Raw genomic sequence first — 22,147 nt, 5'->3', positions numbered from 1 at the left:
AGTCCTGGACGGGAGGAAGGGGCATGGGTGAGCTGGTGCACACTTCCCCTGCAGGAACTATATTTTAGGCTAGTCTAGCCTTGTCCTCGAGCAACATGGGGCCTAGCTATTCTGTGAGGGCTGGTTGTACAGGACTCTTGCTAGAGTAGGCAGGACTGAGCTTGAGGGAGGGGCATATGGCCCTGCCGGAGAGAGGCATACAGGAGTCTCCAAGGTGCCCCAGCACTAACAGTGACATATCTTGAGCCATCACAGAGCCTCAAGGTTGGGCCCATCTTGGCATGGAACGATGGGCAGGGGATGGGAGCAGGGGCAGGGTGGGGCAGCACAAAATCTGTCCCCAGCACCAGCTGCCTCCCTGCTGTGCTCTTTTCCATGACGGATGGGAGTGGGATCCTAGGGGACACAGCATCAGCACACAGTACCACACACAAAATACTGGTTTGCTTCTAGAGGGAAGATTCCACTGTTGGGCACAAATCTATTTCCAACATTATACCACTTTGACCATCATAATCTTGAGGCTGGACCCATTTAAGGCACACCACAATTAACAATCAAATAAAGAGCATTAAAGGTTTGTATGTTTAACCAGTCAGAAGCTCTCACAAGAATTTGCCAGCCCTGGCCTCAGTCTGTAGTTCCCAGCCCTCTCAGTTGCTGAGCAACTGAGCTGACGCAGTTTCTAACCATGGCAACCTCAGCTTCTTCCATGCACGATGGTGGAGATCATGTGACGATTGCCAGCCACGTGCCTGTTCCTGAAGCAAGCCAGAGTCACACCACACCTCCTTTCAGGCGGGGCTTCCTGCACGCTATGGAGGGCATGGGACCACAAAGCCCAGACAACAAGAGCGGCCCTTCCCAGTCATTCCCACCTGGAGGGTCACTCTACAGCTCAGGGACCCGTAAGTTTGTGCCACAAGAAGCTAGCAGGCAGACCGACACACCCACTTAGCAATCTTCAGTGAGACAAAAATGGAAGACCTGGGAAGACCTGGGCACTGACAGCCACTCAGCACACCAGTGGCTTTGTGCAGATACATACTTGTTATTGCACATTTACAGGCTCTCGTCTGATGCTAACATATTCTAGGCACACTGTTCAGCAGGTCTGATGACGGACTCCTTAGACAATCATTCCTCCCCAGCAGCTGTTACAGGAGAATGTGCACCAGCATAGGGCTCTCTCTTTGCCAGGCACCAGCACCCCTGCCCCCAGGACACTAGTCCATACTCAGATTACAGCTCTCCCATGATGCACGTGGCTTTTGGACTTAGCCTCTTGCCTTAAAAATGTGCACAGAAAACAGGAGGCAGCTATTTGGGAATTAAGGTGATAAGGGATGGGAATGGGCTAAGGCAGGTGCCTCATTCATTTGGGCACCCTGGCACTGCAGGCGTTTTCAAACCACAGCCCAGGAGATCAGTAGAATCCAGAGCTGCAGAGGTGGAGATTTCTGAGCCAGAGAAAGTGGCAACAGGAATGAGTCCCTCAGCACACTGTACACTACATCCCATAAATGGACCAAAATGACAGCATGGGCATGTAATTCAGCAACAAAGATGGCATATATATAACACAAGGGAGAGCCTGTGCTGTGACAAAATATCAAGGAAAGGAAGCCAACAGTGAGAGAGAGAGTGTGCGAGGCCTGTCCAAAAGCACAGGTGAAACTTTAGACCAGAAGCAATCTTCAAGGGGCCAGGAAGGTGAAGAGCTGAGCTTTGATCACTATCCTGGAGAAGCAAACAGCTGCATTCTGGGAACTCATAGGCCACTCAGGCCAGAGTAATCTGTGAACTTCAGGTCCAAGTTACAGATCCTGACTCTAAAACAAGAATAATACACAAAGAATGACAAACAAGGTGGACCTCTAGCTTACACACACACACATTCATACACACACACACACACATTCACACGCACATTAATACACACACAAGAAAAATTAACAATTGAAAAATGTGGCCTAGCATATGTAGAGCAGAGATTCTGAAGAGGAGGGAAAAGAGGTTTTGAGAAACCAAGGCCAGTATTGTCTCACACAAGACCAAGATTCAAGTCCAAAAATTATGAATCCCAAGATAATTAAACAGGGGCACATTGTAGTCATAATAAAAAAGCAATTAAAAAAAAAAAAAAAGAGGGGCTGGGCGATGGTGGTGCACACCTTTAATCCCAGCACTCAGGAGACAGACAGACCAGCCTGGTCTACAGAGCAAGTTCCAAAGCCACACAGAGAAACCAACCCTGTCTCAAAAAACAAACAAAACACATTTGGGTCAAATGGGTTCAGTGGGTGAAGGTGCTTGCTGCCCATCGGACAACCTGAGTTCTATTCCTGGGTCCCACACAGTGAAGGAGAGATCCAACTTCCAAAGGTTGATCTGTGTGTGTGTGTGTGTTTGCGTGCCTAAACAGAAACAATGAAAAAATGTAATTTTTAAATATTTTAAAAACTAAAAGGTACTACTATTATGATTAGTACCTACCTATTAACAGGGCTTCAGAATACATGAAGCACAAGCAAAAAATATCACTGGGAGAGAAGCAAGTCCACATCATATTTGTGTGAGAAAAATAAAAGACTGTAAAGAATTGGATTGAAATCTTCAACCACCTTCACCCAAGACCACAGCGCACCCTCCCCTCACCATGGTGAATTTTCTCAAGATAAACTTGTGGCTGGGTTTCACATCTTTAATCCCAGTTCTCTTCTAACTAAATGAAAATCACAAGTGAGACCAAATCAGAGGAGACACTCTGCACAAAGAAGTTATAGAAGAAAACAGTTGACACTGGCCTGTTCACAGAGACTGAGCTGCATAAAGAACAGAGATCAACTGAGGTGGGAAAAAAATCAATAAAGCAAAATGCTTGTTCTGGGCAAAGAACTGAAGTAATTGCAACGCCTAAGCAAACACAGAAATTTAAAATACTCAGGCTGAATGAAAGGGGATTTATACAGGGCCCATAGACACCTTTGATCCCAGCACTTGGAAGGCAGAGACATTCAAATCTCTTGAGTTTGAGACTAGCCTGGTCTATACAAGAGCCTGTTTAAAAAAAAAGAAAAAAAAAAAGTACACACGCACACCTCACCACGTACTATGAACAACTAACTCTCCACTGGAAAATTCAGGAATTTTGATGACATGTGCAGACTCCTTGAAAACACAAACTACCCAAGTATGCACAAATGAAACAGAAAAAAAAAAAAAAAAAAGGGAGAGAGAGAGACTATCCTGTTATGAGAAAAAAAATTAAGATGCATGAAACACTTCCTAGAATCAGTTTCCAGCACAAACTAGCCCATTTCAATGGCAAACCCAGGAGGTGTTTAAATGGTGGAAGTCAGAGGGTACCTCTGAGGATGCTTGCCTCTCCCGATTCCTCCTCGAATCTCAATACAGGAAAACTGGGATTGCAGCCACACACTACCCAGGCCAGCTCCATGTGGGCTTTTGGAAGTCAAACTCAAGTTCTTCCGCTTGTTCATCAACAAGGCTCTCCTCACCCATCCAGCCTCCCAGCCCTTTGCTCTTACACTGTACAAAGAAGACTGCAACTTTTTGTATTATATGCTACATACCCCTAACACAGAAACATAACAAAAGAAGACAATTACAGACTGCGTCCCACAGTCCTAAAGAGAGAAAGAAAATACACCGTGATTCTCAGATACACGGCTCAATTTTTAGAAACCACACCTCATGTTAGCAAGGAGGAAAAAAAAAAAAAGACATGAAAGACATGACCAACAACCACCTCAGCAGTGACAGAATTCAGCTGCCTGTCAGAGACTGTTTCAGAGGATAAGGACAAGCTCTCTGTGAAATCCGACATCTACCATCACATCCTGAAGATGAAGAGCTGACTGCTTCCCAATTAAAATCAGGTTGGTCTCTGCACTGCCCATACTCCACATCCAGCTGGCTTTCCTCCACACTGCACTAAGGAAAGAAATAAGATGTATTGTACACTGGGAAGAAAGAAGCCAGGCCATCCTTATTCAAAACCACGTTAAAGCTGGGGCTACAGAGGAAGATCAGAGAGTGATCCTGCAGAAGACCAGGTTTGGTTCCCAGCACCCACATGATGACTCCCAAACACCTGTTCCAGGGGATCTTACCCCCTCTGATCTTGATGGGTACAGCATGCACAAGGTTCACATACAATACACATAAGCAAACACTCGAATACATAAAACCTGTTAAGTGAACCAACATTCACATAAAATTCACCCCTAAAAATGTATAATTCAATGATTTGGTGAGTTGGAATTTTGACACCCAACCCACCAGCTTAAGTTCGATGCATGCCCATTGCCCCCAAATACGCCTCTGTACTACTTGGCTGTCACTCACCTGCACCTGAAAATGACATTTTAAGATGCTAGTTACAAAAAAAAAAAAAAAGCAAAGAATATAACAATTTAGATTCAAAACAGTTATAATTTAAAATTTCCAAGGGCTTTCTGGTAAAAGGCAATTGACTTTTTTTTTTTTTCTTCCTCTCTCCCCTGCTTACTATTCTCTTGGGTTTTTGTTTGTTGTTTGAAGCAAAGAGCTAAATTTGGAAAAATCAAACTTGGAGAAGTCAGCAGTGTGAGATTTCAGCCCAGAGTTAAGGCTGAGTGCCTGCCTAGCATATACACTATACACAGGACAAGCTGACGAATCATTGGCCTAAAGAGAGACCATACATGGCTGACTGACCCTCCCTTTCCAAGGCACTGTGATAAATAGAACAGAAAAGGCCCTTCAATACCTCACCTCATGCTGTACACAAAAACCAGTTCAGGATAGAGCTCAGATCCAAACACAAAAGCCCAAACTCTAATTCTCCCAAAGGAAACAGATCTTTATGACCTCTGTGGACACAGACCTCCTTAGAAAGCACACCAGTCACTTCTGAAAGTTTATAAACTGAGCTTCAATGTTTTACTCATTAAAATGTACTATTTTAAAAAACAGAACATGGGCTGGGTGTTGGTGGCACACACCTTTAATCCCAGAATTTAGGGGGCAGAAGGAGGTGAATCTCTGTGAGTTTGAGGCCAGCATAACCTACATACAGGTGAGTTCGAGGACAGGCTCCAAAGCAATAGATTGTCTTCAATAAAAAACAAAATGCTAATATGAAAAGAAATCAGATTTCAGACTGGAGGAGACTTTTCCCAGCGGAGACCCCCAGATCACACAGAGGGTGTCAGCACTCCTCACGAGCAAACTGTTACCAAGGGATGAGGAGGAAAGCCACAGAAGCAGCCACACACCCAGAAGAGGTGCAGAAATGGCTCTAATGCTGACAAGGGGGGTGGATAAACCAGCCCACTCTCCTTGACTTGATGATAGAAACAGGACTGAACCTGCCTGGGTCAAGCCAGGTAAACACTCAGGTAGTGGAACCCACTCCTCACCCTTGGCAATTATGAGAAAGGAAAGTCCATATCTATTCAAAACAAGAAGACAGGAAAGGGGTCTTCTTTCATGGGAGCTTCATTCCTAACAGCCTAAGCCATCCAGGCGTTAACAGGAAGGGTCAATTATCAATACTCAACCAAGGCTAGGAGATAAAATGTTTGCGTCACAAACAAGAGGACCACAGTTCAGATCACTAGAGCCCATGCAAATGCCAGCTAAACTACAAGGCAGCCACTGGCAACAAAAGAAAGGGGAGTTCCAGAGAAAGCTAGACTAGCGGTAACAGACAGACCTTACCTCCATGAGTAAGATGGAGAGTGATCGAGGAAACCTCTCCCGTCAACCTCAGGCCTCTACTCACACGGACATCTACCTGCCCTCACACATGCAGACACTCAATTCAACACTAAAAATTACAACCATGGCAAACAGTACAGCAGGGTGCATCTCAAAAGACAATGCTGGAACACCCAAGTGAGGCCCAACCCGCCCCGCCAGACACCTTGTTGCAGGACTTCTGTGGGCAGGAAATAACGTAAGCTGATTGCAACTATGTGGCTTTAGCGCAGGCAATGGATCAACACCTGTGCAAACTCCTGGAGCAGGGCATTTACAGTGTGGGGGTTTCGCCCAACTCAGAGTACATCTCAATGCCAAAACCATTTAAAAAGCACACCACAGTAGCTTCATGGGAAAGAGAAGACTGATGAATGTCTGGGAGTCAATCAGATACACAGATGGACAGGAATACCTGTTCACTCTCCTTGGGCATTTCTCTGGTTTGATGTCCAGTTCATAGTGATAGATGTCAATTTTGGGGATGTCCATTTCAAAGAAATTGGCCTGTAGTTTGATTGTTCTCCCGGAGGTGCCAAAGTCCGGCCGAGCTGGAGGCTTGAAGCCATATCCTTGGATGGGTGATGTTGATGGAGCAGGAGCAGCAAGAACTGGAGGACAGTGGAAAGACATCAGATTATCAGAGATGGCCAGCTCTGACTTGTTCATCAGAGTCACGGTGCGCAACCCAGCCTTCCCACACCTTCGGGTCGGCTCCTGAGGCCCCCACCTACCAGGGGCAGGGCACACAGCACTGGGCCTGCCTCTGGCAGCTTGCTGGTCAGTACCATGCCAAACCCTTCCCTGCCAAGGCCTTCTCCTTGTTCTCCCAGATCACTAAGCAGGTTTTCTCTGCTGACTTCCAGCTCTCATCCAATGCTCAGAGCGTCCACACTGCAGCCACAGCGAGACTCTCTTCCGCAAACTCTCATTTCATCAGTGGAGCTGAAACCTAGCTCCCCCAGGAGGCTCCACGGTACACCTTAATCTCCCTGCTTCTCCCCAGTGAGCGGGTCACCAGCCTTCTGTGTTCCCCAGCAGGAAATGGCATCTCATCATGCACGGCCCCAGCACGAGCCTTGGGTGCGCTTGGGGTGGGGTTTCCAGGTACTCTTCCAGACACCTGGCCTTGAGTGTCATATCACACATACCCTTACTCTCAGATCAACACCTCTGTGGCATCTAGTCCATGTGCCCAGGTGTGTGACAGTGCCCAAGTACTCAAGCCATTTCTAACCACTGTGACCGCTCCCATCCTCTCCTCCAACTCCACCTCCCTTTTTCCATCCCAGCGTCGGTCTGTGGTGCTGTGATGCCATCCCAGGTTTCAGGTTTGAGACGGTGCAACAGAAACCCAGATACACCTGATGGCCTCCGCCACTGCCCAAGGAAGCTGGGGTCCACACAAGTACAGGACAGCTTTGCTGTCCCCTGTGATCACACGTATGTCCCCACCCATGGCATTTTCCTGACTTCCACAGGCACTCATGGCTCTCTCTCTGAACCCTGGAAACTATCGCTCAAGAACCTCATCCTGGCAACAGACCAAGCTGCATTTCCAGAAGTAGTAGTTTCTTTTGTTTGTTTGTTAATTTCACGTACACTGGTGTTTTGTCTGCATGTAATCTGTGTGAGGGTGTTATTGGCCAGTGGTGTGCAGTGGATGGAGGCGGGAACAGGGGTGTGCTGTGGTGACTAGGGTTATCACAATCCTTGAATTTCCCTGTGCTGCCTATGGGGAATTGCAGTGATGGAGCAGAATGAATTACTAGTAAGGAAAGCAAGACCCACCAGACAAGACTTATATGTCACACAAGTCAGAATTGTCAAGGCAAAAGTGTCCCCTCTGCTGTTCAAATTCTTTCTGTTCTGGATTTTGGAGAAAGGTCTTGCTGTGTAGTCCCGCTAGCCTGGATAGATCCGGCTGGCCGGCTCCCAGCTGAGAGCTGTTCTCCTGTCTCTGGAGAACATACAAATCAGCTGCAGACGTGTGCTGTGACACAGCTTACTACTGTGGTTAGGGTGTAGTGGTGGGAAAATGTCCCTGCAACTTCAGGAAAGGACAAATCAAAGTTTAGGAAGACTACAACCACACACACACACACACACACACACACACATACACAGTGAGAGAGAGATTACTTCTGTTTTTCATTCAAATATCCCATCTCAAGAGATAAGCTGTCTGTATTTTTAAAAAACCTCCAATCCCTCCCGAGAGTCACCTGGAATAAGCATACCACCAAAAACACTACAGCAAGCCTTTCCCATGCACTGGGCCTGGGAAGCTTGGGGGACCTGGGCTTGCTTCCTTTTGAATCAGTCAGGTCTCTCCTCCACACTACTATGACTTCAGAGGTGACATAGTTTTGGAGACAGGCACCGCTCCACCAGCCCCTTCTTCTGGCCCTGACATGTTGGGGGCAGGCTGAGGGCCATGGGTAAGAAAAGCTGCTCTCAAGCAGCATCTGGCCTTTTCTGGATGAGCAGCACCCAGCAGGAGGAGTCAGTCCACTTTCATTAGCTCAGCAGGACACGGCCATCCTTCCCTCCACAGATCTTGACCAGGACACAACATCCAGGGCCTCAACAAACCTGTCCCTTCCCTTCAGGTCAAAGGAAGACTAAGGAAATATATATATATATATGCCAAAACAAAGACACACAATCTCTTGATATATGTATGGTCCCTGCTTTCTGGTGGTCCTCACTGGTCCAAGCTCAGACACACTCATTACATGGGAAAACAATAGCCACACCCAGCCAATAGGTTGGGCAGACCCCAGCTTACAAAGACACCCCGGGGAGCAAAGAGCCAGGGTGCTCCCTCCTGTCACAGCTGGTGATGTATCCCAGTCACCTAGACTCCTCAGATCACCTGAAAGCCCTCTCCTTTGCACCAGCCATGAGAACTAAGGAGCATCACCAACCAGGTGAAGCTGCAGGCAAATTAATAAAGGAACAGGGAAATATAAAATGTGATTTCACAAGAGACTTTTTCCACTCCTACTGCAAAGAACAAAAGTGTAGCCACTTCATGCAGGATACAAAAAAATCACATTTGGACCACACGAGTTCTGTGGCCTAGACGCCTTCCCAAGTCTGATCTCTCTTCTGAGACAGCAGTCCTGGGAGGCACCGGAAGCCTATTTTTCTCACTCCTGGGGAGTCCCAAGTGCACAGAGAGGAGCAGACCCCAAAACAGCTCGGATTGTGTGCGGCGGGCTCTGGACAAGTCAGGCAGTGTGTGAGTGAAAGAGGCAAAGGCACACCCATGCACACCCTCTCACCCCTCCTGTCTGACCCTGCCCTTTCCCTCCCCTCTGCCCAGTCCCCAGATACCTGCACCCTCCTCCCCCAACCCCAGGCAACACACACACTACTCTGGCAACCTTTCTCCTAGGCTTGTTCTAAATGCCTGCCTTCCACCTAGGGACCTGGGTGGCCCCGGGGAGGGGCAGTGCCGCCCTTCAGCACTTCAGTGCTGTGCCCCTGAGTGAGACTGCTCGCTGGAGCGGGTTCCCTGGCTGGCAGGGAGACTCCGGGGACAGCACAGGCACCGTGTTTGCTGACTCGCTGATCACTTAGCACGTTTGTTTTAGAGCTCCATTTTTAGAGCCACATCACAAACAGCGAAAGGGAAACACAGAGAATGAGTAATCGACTTCCTGTATGAGCACCGGGTCCAGAAGACCAAGAGATTTGGTGTTTGTGACAGATGCCAAAAGAGGCGCTTGTGAACAAGCCTGCCGCTGTACAGGATGGCCTCAAACGTCCCGGGAGAATCAGGGAATCTGCGATAGCGACAGAATACAGGACTCTGGCCCCCAAGTCTACCCTCCCCCACCTTCCAGCAGCATCCCTGGTGCTTATGACACCAGCCTGCCTCTAAGAGTCAGTGCTTCTGCCCTCAGGGACTAATTGTGCTCAGCTCAAGCACAAACTCCAACCCCAGATAGGGAGCGAGGCACTAGGGTTAGGGAATATTATGTGTGTAGCAGCTGGGTCCTGGAAGCAACCTAATGGACACCTACATGAAGCTTGGAATGCCTTGGGACTGAGCAGATGGTACAGGGAGAGAACCATGGGCAGTAGGTCCACACCACATTTTCAGGGGTGTGTGGCCTACTTTACCCATCTTCCTACCTGCTCTCAGGCACCTGAGGAAGGGTCCTAAAGAAACCCTGTGGCTTACCCCATGTTGCCACACTGCTCACTCCTTGCAGTGGGAAGTGGGGGTGTGGGGGTGTGTGTGGGGGCGGATGATGTTGGAACATCACTTACAACCCAGACCAGTACTGTTTAGTCTGTTTAGTCAACAGTTCCTGAGGGTGTGGGGCAGCCCTGGATGGAATGCCCCGCCCACTCCTTCCAGGAGTCCTCCCCACTGCCAAGGAAGGTCATCGTGCCTTCTGGGAAAACCTAGGCTCCCTGTCCTTACAGGGCCCAGGGACAGGAGGACTTGCTGCCCTGCACAGAGCTCCCCATCAGACCTGGTCCTCTGCATAGCAACTTCCTTAGCTAACGGCACATGTGGAGACTAAGAGATGGGGCCTAGTTTAGTTTCTCTTCAACCTTGATGTTAAAAAGTTAAAGACAGAAGAGAACAAAGGAAAGCTAGAGAATATCACCACACAAGGCCCTCCCTGTAAGAGCAGCCTTCTAGGTGTGCATGGACCAGCCAGACCTGACTTGGATTTTCCACCCCCTTTCTTCATTTAACATTACACTAGGCCCACAGCCCAGTCTCCAAAGAACTACCTCCGTGCTTCCCAGGCTGCCCCTGGACCACCCAGAGACTGGAACAGCCTGCCCCACAGAACACGCCTCCATCTCCTTCGGGGACAGACTCAGACACACAGCACCCTCCCTCAGCGCTGGCCTTCCAGACACACACATGTCCTAGCCTCCAGCTTCTCAGCTCCATGAACTAACTCACCTGTGACCCTGGCACCTCATACAGCTTAGGAGCCCACCATAGGCTGTTCCTGGATGGATGACACTTCCTGGCACCTGTACCACAGACACAGAACCGACAGGAGCCACCCACCCCAGCACATCTATCATCTTTTTCTTCCTTCCTTTCTTGTCTTTGGTTTTTCAAGACAGGGTTCTCTGTGTAGCCCTGGCTGCCTAGAACTCACTCTGTAGACCAGGCTGGCCTCAAGCTCAAGAAATCCTCCCATCTCTACCTCCCAAGCTGGCACCTCAAGTCATCTTAGGGAAGCTTGGCCCTGTCTGTCCCAGTGGCAAGAGGCCCAGCTGGCTGAGGCCAGAGAGGGTAGCCAGCCGCCCTTACTAGCTCTGCAGTGTGCTTCTCACCACCCAAGGGATTCTGCACTTAGATATGATGAAGAAATCCTTATTTTGTATCACATATTAGTTATGGCTTTTATTATGAACCTATATATTTTGTTTCATCCATTATTCTAGAAAAATTTCCCACACAAGCGTCACCAGGATGACATGGGAACTCGTGACCTGAACGTGTGAGAACCAGCTCCCCGGGGGCCAGTATGGCCTCGTGTCTGAAGGCGGAAGCTGGTGCGCAGGCTCCTGAAAATATCAAACCTGCCTTCAGATTGGCTATGGGGGGATGGGCAGGACAAGCGTTCCTCTCAGGCCACTCAGGAACGGTGATGGTGACACACCTGCTCTCCTGAGGCAGGAATGGCTGCGAGGGACGTCAGGCCAGCACCCTGCAGACATAGCGGGGGCTCTGCTGTCTCCATGGCTGCAAACATGTGCACCAGTGCACCATTTACCACTGCCATGGCAACCGGCCTCTCCTGTGGATGCTCATCAAGCCGGTTGCTGGCATGGGGGGATCAAGTTAAAATCAGGGGGCTGGTGCCCTGAGGAGGCCAGACAGCTGCAACGCCACAGTGCATCCTGGCATGTCCACACAGGGCCAGCATGTAGCCCTAGGGCCTGACTCTAGGCATTCCAGAGCAGGTTACAAAATGCTCCCACACACACACACACACAAGTGCCGTGGGTCACAAGGAAACCACTCTGGGAAACGTGCAAGCAGATGGGCGTGACTGTCCAGATATTTTCCATAGAATTAAACATAGGAATAGAGGTGAACACTCAAAATCCCAACATGCAGGAGACTTAGGCAGGGAGGATCATGAATTAAGAAGCCAGCCTGTGCTACATAGGAAGACACAGTTTTTAAAAATAAATAGAAAATATTAACTAGGAAAACTAACAGACAAAACAAAACAAAACAAAACCAAAAGGACAACAACAACCAACTGTTCAGCGGCTTAAGTGACAGCTCAGTGATGAAGAGCATTAGCTGATCTTGTGTTCCGGACCCAGGTTCAAGTCCCAACACCCACATGGGGTAGCTCTCAACCACCTGTAGTCCCAATTCCATGGGATCTGATACTCTCTTCTACCTCCAGGGGTACGCAACATACACACAAACAGGTATGAAAAAAAAATGAACCTTTTAACAAGTGCCCAACCTGTGCAGTTACACGGAAGACAACTACATAGCCAGGCGTCATGTGACAAATCATAGACCTTGGAGAGGAAGTCACCTTGGAAACCATGAGGAGAATCTCCCGCCCCTTGCCCGTGCAGCCTGCCGAATCACACAGGGTCTACCACGCTGGGTCTGAGGGGCTCAGTGGGAGAAAGGACAACAGGGGACCACAACCAGCCTTCCCAGAAGGGTGGTGACTGGCTGCTTCCGGTCACCGCCCACCTGTCGGAAGCATCGCTGCTGCCGTGACATCTAAGCATGAGTTATATGACCTTTACACAGAACAAAGGTTGCATGACTTCACTCCTCGGTAACTTAAATACGCCTACAAAGGGAAGTTGGGGGGGGGGCGCCAGTAAAGCACCCACTATAAGAGCATGGGGACCTGAGCTCAGAGCCCCAACATCCATCGGAAAAGCAACTTATTTGGAGGGCCAGGATCCCTGAAGCTGGTCTGCCAGGCTAGCCAACAGGTAAGCTCCATGTCCAGAGAGGACACTGTCATAAAAAATATGACACAGAGCAGCTGAGGGAGATACTTGGTGTCAACTTCTGACCTCAACATGTATACACGTATATGTGTACACACACACACACACACACACACACACACACACCTGTGCTAAGAAAGCTGACAGCTGTATGATGCCATCTGTGCCATCCTAGGTGAAGAGTAAATAATCTGCCTCTGCTAAGGGGTGGTGGTGCACACTTTAATCCCAGCACTTGGAAGGCAGAGGCAGGTGGATCCTGGTGAGTTTGAGGCCAGCCTGGTCTACAGTGAGTTCTAGGACAGCCACAAATCATAGAGAACAAAACAAGTCTGCCTCAAACAAACACACACAACAAAAGGCCTGGCTCTGAGGACAAGCCACCTCCAGGGTGGACTTCATTTCTAGGGTTACAACAGAGCCCAGAACTCTTCCTCCAGGTTGCAGGGTGGCCACTGGCATCTGTGGAAGGAGTTGGGAACATTTCGAGCCTTGCCACTCAAGTGACGAGGTGATTGCAGAATTCTTTCCAAGGCTTCAAAGCAAGTATGGTCGAAGACACATCTCATCTTCCTTCCAGAACTCTGTGCTTGTGCTGAACACTGGCCAGAAATTATGAAGGAAAAGAATGTGACAAAAATAGCCAGGGAACCTAAGCTCCTGTGCCACACCCAGGCCCTGCCAGGCATGGACACCAGTGCCTCTCAGTCTCCCAGTAAGCTCTGCACGGGAAACATCTCCAGATGCTTCAGGCTTGGGTGATTTGTCAGGCTTCGTGGCTAGACGATGGCCAGACAAGACTGCTGTCCAGGCCCAAACTGAGTACTGCAGGCTCCGAACAAGGTGGGCCGCGAGAGCTGTCATGATCACAAGACTGTCGGGAGGTACTATCAGGAGACTCGGATGCATGTGTGAAAATCCTACTATCATATCATGCCGGTGAGCCACATGCCACCCACGATGACAGAGCTGCATTAAATATAGTCAGTCTTTGAACAAAAAAAAGGGAAGCCTTGCATGTATACCAAGAATGGAGTCGGGGCCATCTGCTCAATGGCTGGAGGGAGAACACAGCTACCGCACACTGTCAGCAAACCCAGACTAAAACCACTGTCAAGCAAGACCCAGGAGCCACTGACCAACTGAAAACAAAGAACCCAACCCAGCCCACGCTTCAGGAGTGGGGTCCAACACAGGAACGCTCATGCTCACGTCTGCCTCGCATCTGGCTCAAGAGTCACGGCTAAGTACAGCTTGGATGGGAAGGAACTATGCCTGTGGTCAGAAACCTCCCACCCCAGTTCTGACTCCCACAGCTTGGCAAACTCTACTGTAAGCTGAGCAAATGCGTAAGGATACGAGGCGGGTGCAACCTAACCAGAGCAGGAAGGGAAGAGGCCTTTGCCCTTCCGTGTCCTGGCTCCCAGACTTAGCAAACACATTTGTAATGTGGATGAGAAGGGGGCACACAGAATTCTAAAGGACAAAGAGTGACAGTCCTGACCCCAACTTGAGCATGGGAAATGAGCACTGACTAATACTTAGTAGGAATTAAGTTACTGGTGTGCCTTGATCTCCTGAGTTGTATGTGGCCACTATAAAATTTAAATATCTCAGAGTACACATACACAAGACTTGGAGACACACCACCAGGAATGACCAATCTGTTGTTCCCATTGCCAGGCCCTTCGGTGAGGTCCTTTCTCCTGTGTAGTGGAGGCAGAGGATAGCCCTCTGCCAGAAGAAGAAAGTAAGTTTTGGACTGGTCTCTGAAAACTTGTCTTCTCCGGAAGCTGCATGGTACCTGGAAATCAAAAGACTCCTGGGAATCTTCCACTGTCATCATAATAGGTAGTTTGGGTGAGACAGGAAGTGAGGCCCTGGACGGCAAATGCAAAAGGGAGTAGACACTCCAGGGGTGTGAAGGTGCTGGGTAAGGAAGAGGAAAGGCTTCCCAGGGCGGCCCCAGAGAAGGCAATACTACAATCGTTTGTGTGGCCCTTTTGGTTTAATGAGTAATCTGCTAAAAATATTTTGACCTTACTTCAGCAGGGTGCATTCAGCAGCTTAGGGCTAGCAGTGACAGTAACACTCCACACATATGTAGGTCCAACTGCCCACTTCCATCTCAAACTGAAACAGCTTATTGACAGTGGGGTTTTTTAATGTTTGAGGGGTGCTTTTTTTGTGTGTGTGGTTCAATATGAAACTCTAACCATGACACTCTTTGAGAAATGACCCACAAACCTATCTCAAAAAGCTTTTTTGGCCAGGAAATTCTGGTTTCCCTCACAAGTTAAAGGTGCACACACCCTCAGGACAAGCAACTCAAGACACCACATAAACACAAGAGTTGTTCTAGAAAGCTGGCTATGGAATCTGCTCCCAGAACTGCACCCCAGGCATTCTTTCTGCTGTGACTTAACAGCTGCTCCGAGTGCCTGTTTGAAACTGCCCCACAGTGAGCCTTAACACACTTCAAGAGGCTGAGCAGAGCCCCTCCCTCCCGCTCCTCAGTCTCTGGGGCCTCTTACTGGAGTATAAGCACCCTGACCATAGGTAGCAGTGTGTCTGTACAACCGTGGCTTGGCTGGACTGGACGCACAGGTAAATGAAAGACTATCTGTTATCAATGGCCATACCAGTAAAATCACTTCCCGGATTTATAACTCAGTGTTGCCTTCTTTAGTGGAAACCCCAAGCCCCGAGGGGCCATTACTTCCCACAGTCTGCAAGAGACTCCAGACACCTGTCAGCAGGCTCAAGGTGTCAGTATGTCTACACCAACTTCCAAATTTATCTCACACCTAATAGCCTGGGGCTATTAGCATGGGGAGAGGGGTCAGGAGACTTGGCCCAGGTAACAGATCCACTCCTGGTAGCAGACCACAGACATAGAACTCTGCTGTTCAATTTCCTGAGAGTCAACTGAGTATCAGCTGCCTCCTCAGGAGAAGCCAGGTGGCACCTTCAGAATGAAGAAAGAATCCCTTTCCCTCCCAAAGCATAAAGCTGAGCAAGAATCAACTCCTTCTGTCCCCATCCGTGTCCAACAACAGGGAAAGCGCCCATACTGCCTTCAACTCTTCCAGCTACTGACGCATCCGAGATGCTGAGACTACATCCCAATCTTCTCCCCCTGTCTCACCACCACGCACGCGCACACACCCCTTCCTTCCACTTTTAAGCTCTAGTTGCTTAAAAAGTGAAGCTGCCTCTACCATGCCAGGTGCCACATCTGGCCACAGCAATATCAACTCACTGGCAGACAGGAAAGACTCAGATGTCCAGACACTAGTTAACGGCCACACTAGGATGCCAATGCAGACCTTGTCTGCCAGTCACATGGCTTTGCAGCCTTCAGAGCAATCAGGTGAGTTTGGAACTTTGAGAGAACACAATGGGATGGACTGTGTAAGGGTGTGTCTCTGTAAGTCACCCAGGTAGCCTTGAAAACACAGGGCAGCTGCAAGGACTAGCTCCAGAAAGAAACACAGCATGCACCAGCTCCCAGAAACCCATCTCTACAAAGAGACAGGCAAAAGCCAGTGTGCAAACCCTCTAGGTGGAGCCCATGGCGGTCAGCAGAACTCAGCTAGGCCAAAGTGACTCCAGTCCAGAGAGAACAGGATGGGAACCACTGAGTCCTGAGGCAGGGAGACAGACGGACACACTTCCATGGTCATAAAAACCCACCCTTTAGACAAATAACTACAGGCAAGAAAGAATTGACTGCTGGGAAAGGTAGAGGTGCCTCCCTGAGGTGAGCATCCTTATTGGTTGTCCAATCTAGAGTGATCAGCTTTAAAATCAGACACATACCACCAAAACAGGCTCAGAAGTCAGAATTTATATACATTTGTGTACATGTACTCTCACAATAATAATAAAAGAAGCCAATCAACTTGAGGGGGACATGGGAGGGACTCAGGGGAGTAGCTCAAAGGACTGGAGGAAGGAAAGCGAGGTGAGGGAGTGACATCATTCTATTTCAATTAAGAACATTTAAAAATAAATAAAAATCCAAAATGGGCCACAAAACTATAAGCCGGTAATATTTCAAAACATAAAACAGCATGTGTAAGAACTGGTAAGCACGGGCCACTTCCAGGAACACAGGGCAACGTGATCTATTTCGCAGTCTCTGAACATTGTCATGGAGGATCCAGAGAGCATACCTGTAGGCAATGCCCTGCAAAGAAGGCTCCTCATCCTTGGCAGCTGACATAAAAAAAATGCCAACATAAAAGCTGTAATTACAGGAAGGGCAGCACAAACTAGGTGTGGGACAGCCACTACTCCCCTTCACAGACAAACTCCAGGTCCATGGTGAGCGTGTACCACCTGCCTGTTCCGGAGCAGACCTTCTGTCTAGCATGTGGGGAGACTCTTCCCAGGCTCATTCACTGAGGGAGAAACCACTCTCTCATCAGACTCCAGGAGGGGTCTGCCCAGCACCACTCGGGCTCAAGGATTAACGAGGTCATAGGGTATGGCAGTGAGATCTTGCTTTCACCTCCCAACCTGCTAAATAAAGAGCCCCATGTCACCTTTCACCTAGTAAGGGGAGTACCACCAAGTCAACTTTAGTGCTCTAACTGCACACATGCCAGCATCAATAACAACCAAGCGTGAATCTCTAACAGGCCACGAATAAATCATCCCTCAGATCTGGTAACTGGAGTCTGCTTAAGCCTAGGCTATCCTTACTTTTTGAGACCAGATGCATTTGAAGAGAAAGGTGTGCGGCTGGGGCGGGAACCCCAGCATCTGAAGAAAAGGCAAAGGTGGCCTGTCCCCAACACTTCAGCTCCACCACCACCAAGCCCTCTGCCTGTCTTGGAAAGAATGCTGCATTTTCCACTGAGGCAGCAGAACCTATGAACATCTTCTACTAACCTACTAAACACAGATCCCTTCTCAAGCCAAGGTATCACCTGCCACCCAGGAGAACTGGCAAATGGCCCTTCTGTCGGGGACCTCTTGGCAGACAGCAGTGCCAGCCAGTGCCCAGACAGCAGAGCTGCCTGTGTCCTCCTCAGAGCTCATCACTCTGCATGCTCTGACACAGCAGAAGGGTGAGATGGGGGGAGGGGTGGGACCTGGCAGCAGGACCCTCACATCCACTAAGTCACCGACAGTAACATCTACAAACACCCACCTCGCTGACAGCAGGAAGCCTGAGCCACAAGAGAGAAACCGAAGTCACTCTCAACGGTATGCAAACATGTCCCCTTCAAGTGAGCAGTTCAAGAGAAACAGACCAGCAGCCAGGAAACCAAGCAGGGCCACAGCCTCGGCTACACACTCAGAACTATTTTTAAAGAACAGAGATGTAGGGGCTGGAGAGACGGCTCACAGGTTAAGAGCACTGCCACTCTTCCTAAGTTCAGTTCCCAGCAACCACATGGTGGCTCACAACCATCTGTAATGAGAGCTGGTGCCCTCTTCTGGCAGGCAGGCATGCATGAAGGCAGAACACTGTATATAGCAAATAAACAAATCTTTTAAAAAAGTGAATGAGAAGAAGAAGAAGAAAGAGCTGGGTAGTGGTGGTGCATGCCTTTAATCCCAGCACCCTAGAGAGGCAGGCAGACCTCTGTGAGTTCGAGGCCAGCCTGGTCTACAGAGTGAGTTCCGGGACAGCCCGGGCTATTACATAAAAGCTATCTCCAAAGGGTGGGGGGGGGGGGGCAGAGAGAGAGAGAGAAAGAAACAAAAATAAAAATAATAATACAGATGTTCTGTCAGCCACCAGGACAGAACCTTTCAACTACCTGTTCATCACCTGTCCGTACCTCTGTCTCATAATCCACTCTTGCTCTCCCAACCTGACACAAGAGTTGCTCTTGCAGTGCAGCCAGGCTGGCTGTCACAGTGCAGGGGGCACAATGCCCCTCAGTGAAAACCCTTACAGGCCCAGTGTCTTGCCTTAGGAGCTCCTTCAACAGCAGAAACTTCTCACATTTTTCTTAAATTGTAACAGACAGGCCACCTTCACACAGGGAAGATGGGGCACACATGGATAGTAAGACACAAATCCATGATATATATTCCTTCCAGACAACACCCAGAATATCCTTCCTACCAAAAACAGGTAGGAAATAAAATTGAAAATCCATGTCACACCAGCCTCAGCTTTGTCCAGAGTCAAACAGCCCTCACAGCACCTGGAACACCATGGTTGCCACAGAACTCAAACTTCATCTAATTCCCTGGCTCGGACCCAATACAGCTCCCAAAGGTGCTTCTTAAAAGCAAATTTAACAAGTGACAGAAACCAGGAAATGTCTCCAATTTGTCCCACCAGTTATTTGAAATGTCACTTCTAAACACTGGCATCCCGTAGAGGGGAAATTTTTCCCCTAGTCAGCATAATTAATTAGGGGGTAAATTGTTGAAACCAAGCAGATACAATCCACAGGACTGTTTGGCTCCTTCAATCGATTCCTTCCTGGGGACAGACAGGGTTGCAATTTAAAATCCATTAAAACTGCTCCCCCATTCTTCAGAATACTGGAGAACAGCAATACCAGAAGCAGGTGCCTTCCATCACAGGCTACTGCCTTTTAAATCATCTCCCCATTAAGGAGTTTTCCAACAGGTTCCAGCAGAGACACACCTTCCCAAAAAAATTATTTATTTTCACAATTTCATACATGTGTACTGTGTATTTACATAATTTCTAACCTACCCTCCCCCATTCCTATAACCCCTAAACACCTGTCACACACACCCTGCTGAGCCCATTTAGCATTGTTTGTACATACATGTGTTGAGGGCCATGAAAGCTAGTGTTTGGATACCTACGGGGGCACTGTCCCCAAGGACTGACTCCCTCTATGCAGTCATGAGTTGCCTGTAGTTCATCTCATGGTGGGCCTTCTGGGAGCTTCTCATTCACAGTGACTGTTTCTACCTACTGATGCAGTCTGTGAAGAGGCAGGAAGTTCTTCAGCCTGGGCCAGTTGAGAGTAACGGGTGCTCAGGTGACTATATTTAGCATAAGGCAGAACCCCAAAGCCACCAAGGAGCCAGCTAGCTACAAACAAACCTGTCAGTCAAGAGCCTGGTGCCTTACAGACCAGGGAAGGGCTGTTTGGAAGTGGGATTGACAAGACATGTAGGTGAAGTGAGTGATCAATCAGGGCAGCCTCTTCCCTACTATTCAGGAATTTACTGCAATACATGGCTAACACATTCAGAATTTCACCTCCTTAATTCCGGACACTTTTAACACCCCAAAAGACACCATGGACGCACCGGGTAGTCTCCTGCATTCCTTCCTATCACCATCCGTCAACATCTAATCACATGGTTCCTCCTGCCCCAGCCACTTTCAGTAAGGGGAACCATGTAGGCTTGCCATTTCGGGCTTCAGACTTAGGAGACATTACACCTGGATATCACTCCCTCCAAATGTAGGCTCTGCAAGGTGACTTCCCTTGGTTAGTGGGAGGTACACGAGAGCTGCCATCCCACATCCCTGAGGGATGTGTGAAAGAAAGCACTTGCCTGCTTAAGGCCACTGTATCAGGGTGCCATCTTCAAGGAGAGTAAGCCACCGCTCCACTGTTGGGGTGGAGCCACCCAGGCAGAGAGAGGGCTGAAGTGGCCTGCTCACTTGGCACACCACTGCCCAGATGCCTGTGTAATGTGGCTTTAAGCCATGGCCACGGTACACTGGGAAAAAGCACATTCTTAGGCAATGTGGTGCCTGTGTAGGCCAGCTCTCTCCTGGCTGGAAGCTATCTCTAAGAACTTGAAATCAGTGGCTGAAGAGATGACTAGCAGTAAGAACACTTGCTGCTTTTCTAGAGCACCTGAGCTGGGTTCCCAGCACTTGTGTTAGATGGTTCACACCTGTCTGTAACTTCAGCTTTAGAGGACCATATGCCGTCTCCTGACCACCATGGGCAACACACACACACACACACACACACACACACACACACACTTTTTAAAGGATAGGTACAAACACTGACTTAAACAAGCCAAGTAAAAGGGTGCTCTCAAAGACACACGGGGACACCAGTCCCCAGTGTGCAGCTGCTGAGCTGCAGGTCCCGGCACTGTAGTTCCACCTTCAGGAAGATTCTGCCCCTTGGCGCACACATACAGATCGGTATTTACAAACCATGTGACGCGGGAAACCACATCAACCACCACAGGAATCCCCAACCATTTCTGATTGGATCAGAGGCCCACTCTAAGAGAAGGAGCCTATGTATGACACTGTTTATTATAAAGGGGCCAAGAACCTGGTCAGATAGGTCAAAGGTCTTCAAAGCTCTGCTGGTAGGAAATGGCAATTTACACAGAGAACCACAAATGGCCATTATGTAGAAACTGGGGTGCTCAGTCCCAAACCAGACATTCATATCACACGCCTCCCTGACAGGGTTAGGAATCTCTGTGGAAGAGAGAGAGATCCCAAGAGCCAGAGTTGATGTATAACACCAAGGAAATAGACAGGACAGGGCAAATGCACACTCAGGCTTGCAGCGATGGTGACAGATGCACAGGAATCGCACCAACGGCCAGACAAAATCCCAGCATGGAGGGGGTGAGCACTGAGCCCCACTGTTGATTGAGCTGTTGGCATTTGATGGTGGCTGAGAGGAAAAGTCAGAGTTCTTTAATGGTGTGACCCTTGATGGGCTGAACACTCGCCATGGCAGCTAAGCAACCCATGGACTCGATGGAGAAAAAACAAAACAAAACAAACAAATAACAGCTAGATGGGAAGGGATGGGAGGATGGAAAACATGATAAAGGAACGATCTAGGTGGTGGTGGACGGGATATATGCTCGAAATGCACTGTATGAAATCCTCAAAGAGTAACGATATTGCAAAATAAATAAAAGTTCTATACCAAGCAGCAAAGGCATTCACATGTCTACATCCGTTGAGAAGACATGCAATGTGCAGGTCCCTGAGTGCCAGCTGCCCTGATCCAAGCAAAGCACACACCTTGAGCACTGAGCCCCCCATAGCCCTTTTCTGTAGGAAACAACGTCCCACCCCCGCCCGGCTGGGGCCACTGGCTACTTCATCTATGTGTGTATGTCTTTGTGAGCTTGTACCTTGTGGGGGAAGGCCAGAGGAGGCTGCTGGTCCCCGGCAGCTGCCCCTTTAATAGTGCAAGTACAGGCTCCACCCCATGGCGTAGCCTCTGTCTAGCCAGAAAGTGATTGGTAAGCCCTGCCATCCATGCCACTGTTACACCAGCGGGCCTCTTGTTCCGGTCATGGCTGACATTAACATTTTCTTTAAAATGGGCCAAATAGCTGGCCACTTCAGAGATATGGGCAAGGTGAAATTCAGCTTTAACACAAAAATGGAAACTTGAAAATCAGGGTGAGCTCCAAGTTTCTAAAACCCAGACTCCGG

At 48.9% G+C, this 22,147-nt stretch overlaps 1 protein-coding gene across 1 annotated transcript in view; it reads right to left on the bottom strand.

Annotated features, from left to right (window-relative positions):
• Ago2 (argonaute RISC catalytic component 2) overlaps positions 1-22,147 on the bottom strand; it is a 67,776-nt gene that overhangs the window by 30,546 nt on the left and 15,083 nt on the right. Inside the window, exon 2 of the mRNA XM_051202697.1 lies at positions 6,182-6,377. Within this exon, the coding sequence (XP_051058654.1) occupies positions 6,182-6,377 (196 nt within the window). The remainder of the gene's footprint in view (positions 1-6,181; positions 6,378-22,147) is intronic.

Source organism: Phodopus roborovskii, unplaced genomic scaffold (assembly GCF_943737965.1).
Source record: "Phodopus roborovskii unplaced genomic scaffold, PHOROB, whole genome shotgun sequence".
Lineage (NCBI taxonomy): Eukaryota > Metazoa > Chordata > Mammalia > Rodentia > Cricetidae > Phodopus > Phodopus roborovskii.
Note: the sequence above shows the minus strand (reverse complement) of the source record. Positions and strands in the feature narration are given on the sequence as shown.